This window comes from Penaeus monodon, chromosome 6 (genome assembly GCF_015228065.2).
Source record: "Penaeus monodon isolate SGIC_2016 chromosome 6, NSTDA_Pmon_1, whole genome shotgun sequence".
In the NCBI taxonomy this organism is placed as follows: domain Eukaryota; kingdom Metazoa; phylum Arthropoda; class Malacostraca; order Decapoda; family Penaeidae; genus Penaeus; species Penaeus monodon.
Genome location: NC_051391.1, coordinates 57,568,095 through 57,573,094, shown reverse-complemented (window position 1 = coordinate 57,573,094; position 5,000 = coordinate 57,568,095). Strand labels below are relative to the sequence as shown.

General features: G+C 32.5%; 1 protein-coding gene across 6 annotated transcripts in view; it reads left to right on the top strand.

The window, feature by feature from the left end:
- LOC119574704 (zinc finger protein 45-like) overlaps nucleotides 1-3,217 on the top strand; it is a 4,751-nt gene extending 1,534 nt beyond the window's left edge. For 2 of the 6 annotated variants that reach the window (XM_037922097.1, XM_037922099.1), the window contains exons 2-5: nucleotides 509-644; nucleotides 891-988; nucleotides 1,272-1,991; nucleotides 2,131-3,217. In XM_037922097.1, the coding sequence (XP_037778025.1) occupies nucleotides 902-988; nucleotides 1,272-1,991; nucleotides 2,131-2,481 (1,158 nt within the window). In that variant the 5' untranslated portion in view covers nucleotides 509-644; nucleotides 891-901 and the 3' untranslated portion in view covers nucleotides 2,482-3,217. Of the gene's footprint in view, nucleotides 1-508; nucleotides 645-671; nucleotides 783-890; nucleotides 989-1,271; nucleotides 1,992-2,121 lie in introns of those variants that run through there. The other 4 variants (XM_037922095.1, XM_037922096.1, XM_037922093.1 and 1 more) reach the window with 3 other exon arrangements.
- The last annotated feature ends 1,783 nt before the right edge of the window (nucleotides 3,218-5,000 follow it).

The following is a 5,000-nucleotide window of genomic DNA, read 5'->3' as shown; positions in this document are numbered from 1 at the left end:
AGAATACATTTATATGACAAGTATATATATATATATATATATATATATATATATATATATATATATATATATATATATATATATATATATTATATATATATATATATATATATATATTATTTTTATATATATATATATATATATATATATATATTATATATATATATATATATATAATATATATATTTATTTATATATATATATATATTTATATATATATTTTATATATATATATATTTATATATATCTTTATATATATATATATATATATATATTATATATATATATATATATATATATTTATATATATCTTTATATATATATATATTTATATATATATATTTATCAGTAAAATTGTGTCATCATTCATATTATTTCTATAATGTACTTCACAGTTTCCCTTATCTTCAAAGCCACTTGCAGATAGGGATGTGTGTGTTTGAATTTACCATATAGATTACATTCATAGTTGTTAATATGTCACATAAATCCTTGAAAATAATTTCAGTCGAGGTGGAAATCAGAAAGGAGCAGCTCCCTGTGGTCCAGGTACCTGTATAGATATCCAGAGCACAGGATTCCACATGCAGAGAGGTGAAGAAGGCAGCTAACTTCAAAACTTTACCAGTAAGAAAAGGTTAAAGGTATGTGTTAAAAGACATTTTGCATTTGTAGAGATGTTAAGAAATTATATTCCTGTGTCTTCAGCCTATTGTGCTTTATACTTTTCTTTTCTTTGTTCATGACAAAACTGAAGGAACAACAAACAAGTACCATAAAAGGTAAATTCAATATGTGGTTAAAATAGTTTTTTGATGCTTTTATGAAGTCATTAAATGTTTTATGAGCTTGAACTGCAGCTCATCTGTTAATGCTTTCACCTGCATCAGATAAGTGGAAGATGGCAGAAGCAAAGGAAACAGTATCAGTGAAGTGGTGGAATCACCGCAGTGCTCTTTGTCGAGGAATTAAGGAAATTTATAGCAAGGTGAGTGTCACCGGAAAAAGGTATTTACTATGTGATCTTATTATCTTAGAACTGATAATTGATGGATAAGATAGGATGTGAAGTCACTAGTCCTAAACTTGATACTGCACCCAACAGATTACAGAGTTTAGCTGAAGTTCTAAATTTTTTGACTTGGAAAAAAAAAATTAAGTGTATGTAAAAAATGCTATTGAAATATTTAAAGTTCCCAATGTTCATGCAATATGTATTCTTAGAAGCATATATTTTCATATTAACTGTGATTTTCTCTTATTTTTATTAGGAAATTTATGCAGATGTGCAACTGGAATGTGATGGCCATGTCCACTGGGTGCATAAGTTTGTTCTGACAGCCTGCAGCGAATACTTCAAAGACATACTGATTGACGTCCCGCACAGAGGCTCTATTTCCTTGTCATCCAATGTGCAGCATAAAGAACTGGCAGCCCTCCTAGATTTCATGTACTTAGGGGAGGTTGTGGTCAATCAGGAGGACCTTCCAAAGCTGGTGAGTGCAGCTGAAGTGCTGATGGTACGGGGCCTGGCTGTGCCCTATGAAGATGACGAGTGCGAGAGCAGTGGAGATGGGAGTGATTCAAAGGACAGGGACTCCAGAGAGATGGAGGTCACAGGGACATCCAGTGAGAGACCCCACAAGAGGAAACAAAAATGGGATGCGGATGTACCTTACGAAGAGGACTACCAGAGCAAGAAGAGTAAAACCACACACAACTTTGGCTTGGAGAATGAAGGGGAGATAAAGGTCAAGGTTGAAGTGGAGGATCACAATGTAGAAGCTGATGTTCAAGACATGGGCTATGGCCAGGAGGAAGGTTATTCTCCCCATCTCAAGTCTCTACAGACACTCATCTCGACTTCAGGGAGAGAGAACTATGGAAATTCGAGTCAGGCAGCACACAGTGACAATCAAAACACACAAGCAACAAGTTCAAATGCTGAAGTCAATGCAATGCTGAATGTCATGATTGAAGGCAACTCACATGTAAGTATATATGTAGTGACTAAGACTAACCACCCAAAGAATACTATTCTTCTCTGGTTAATTTTTTATAATTTCTGAAGAATTAAATGCTAAGTGGGACAAACTTTTTTATCATGTTATTAATTATTAGATCTTGCAGGGAGCACCACAGGAAAATGGCAGCAAAGCAGGCATGTCTGTGGGTAGGGGAAGAGAAGAGGGCCCACATCTGGTTGGCAATGAAAATGAAGCCGGTCACACATGTGTTCAGTGTGGGAAGGTGTTCCAGTGGAAGAGCAACCTGACCAAGCACATGAGAACTCACACAGGTGAAAAGCCCTACAACTGTGAACTTTGTACCTATAAGACAAGCTACAGTGAAGCTCTGAAGCGGCACATGAGAATACACACAGGAGAAAAGCCATATAAGTGTGAGCTGTGTGATTATAGGAGTCGTGATTATGGCTCATTAAAACAACATTTGAAGAAACACAGTGATGTCCCTAAGTGAGTGGGGTCCAAAGGACAAGAGGGTGATAATTTATTCAAAGGCCATTATTGCAATAGATTAAATCACTTTTAGGAGGTAATAGCACAATTATTTTTTGAAGAATGGTTACAATTGAGATTGTAGAATATATTTAGGTTTAGCTCTCCATATATAGGTTCATGATGAATCTGAATATGTCTTTTGAGATGGGATATGTATCCCACTGGATTTTCTCTTAAAATTTCTTCTGCATCAAAAACCTTTTTTAGCTGTTTGTATTTTAGAGCTTCACCTTGTTAGACAAAACAGCCTGCACAAATGGGTTGACTTTAGAGTAGCTAATTAACCAACTTTCATATTTATTCAATTTCCATGTTCCAAGATTCTACCAGATATCATTTCAGTCTGTCGTAGGCAAGTGCCATGGGTGGTGTAGGCACAGTACAGTGCTCTAGGCTTCAGTTCTTATAAGTAGAGTAACTGTGTTTCAACAGATATGATAAACAGGATATACTTTTTATTTATGATACATTGTTGAATATTAATAAGACCATAAAATCATTTCCAAAATATGCACAGGATTATTTATGAATTAAAGAGAAAAAAACAAATGTGTTAAACTTGTTTTTTGAACAGTTTTATTTCCTTAATTAATTATGTTTATAAATTGCAAAATTTAATTTAGATGATAGACCACATTTTTCTCTTTTTTGAGATCAGTGAAATGTATCCTAAAATTTTTAAAAAGATGTGTCATGACAGATTGTTTCATTTTCCTGCAGATGATCCATCTTTCAATGTCATTGAGAATGGATGAATTATGTAAGAGAATAAAATAAGATACAAGATAACTTATAAAATAATTTCCTGTAGTATTTCTTTACTTCACTTTTAGTTGACCGTCTGATTATATTATGGCTCTTGCAGTTACTTTCTCTGGACTAGCCAAAATCCAGCATTTTTCCAATAAGTACAATACTTGTTCATTTTCCCTCAGGGCTTCAAGTACAAATTGATTAATTTTTGCTTTATTCATATTCAATCTTTTTCATGATAATCTTTTGTTCTTCTTTTATTTTTTATAAGAAAACAAGCATAAATTACAAAAGAGAAGCAGTATTTTCATATTCCATTAGCTCTGGATTTTGATATCCTCCCATTGGGAGTTTTTATGATTTTCAAAAAATATTCAAAAAAGACAAAAAAGAAAGTATAACAAAGAAAGAAAACAACCATCCTTTTAAACAAGAAAGAAAAAATAAGTAAATACGAAAGAAAAGAAGCAACATTTATAATGAAAATGAAAGTTACCCCAGTAATGACAAAACCCAAAGCAATTTTTTGCGGCTTCAGCAAATATCAAGATCATTGCAAAAGAAACACTTAAGAGTGACTTATGGGAAAGTGAATATGTTTTCATAAAGGCTTGAAAAAAACAGGATTAGGCTAACTTTGGAAGCATTTTCCTTGAAAACTAGCATAAAACTCCATGCCTCTATAAAATACACAACAGAGAGCAGCCTCCGTTGTCATGGCAGGAACAGGTGTGGTGCAAGGACTGCACCTGTACACTTCTGTATTTGTTGCATTTCAGTTAAAACTTTTCTGAATTGACAATGCAGTCTGATGATCATGATGGAGTTGATGGAATAAGGAAACCTCATATGGGAGAAAATTCAAATAGTCAATACCTGAACCCTTAAAAATGCCCAAAAATTTTGAGAAAAAAATGAATTCTTCATTCATCTTGATGCTTTTAATTTACTTAACATAATTATGAAAGATCTAAATACACCTGTATCACAATCCACTTCAAATTCTATTTGTGGCATCTTTTGCAAATATATTTATCAATTTATTCATTGAAAATTTTCTGTTGTGTCAACATCTAAGGTCATTAGTGACATATACAAAGTATAGCAAAACATAGGGTAAGGCTTGGGGGGTATAGGAAAATGCGGTAAAAAAGGAAAAAAAGGAGGAAGAAGAAAGGGAAGAGATAGGGGAGAAAACGTTTGGGAAAGGGCAGGGCGAACACAGTGGAAGAAAAAGCAAAAAACAGCGAAGGGTTTAAAAAAAAAGAAAAGAAGAAGAAGAGGGGGGGAGGGGAATGAAGAAGAGAAATAACAAAAGACGGAAAAAGGGGAAAAATCCATTCAAGGAAGATGGGAAAGAGAAAAAGATTACAAAAAATGAGGGAAAAAAGATAGAAAAGAGAAAAGGACAGGTCGAGGCGACAACGGGGAAACGGGGGGGGGGAAGAGAAAAAAATGTAAAGGAGTAGCGAGTCAGGGGGTCGTCATAAGATAAAGTAGTCAAAAATGCAATGATAAAGGGGATAAGTAATAATAAGATAATAAAAATAAAAATATATAATGATAATATAATGATAATGATAAAGATAATAATATGATATAATAATAAATAATAATAGTAATAAAAATAAAATAAATTTAAAAATAATTTATAAAATAATGAAAGATAATGATAATATAAGATAAAAATAATAAAATAATAATAAAATTAATAAATTTAAAATA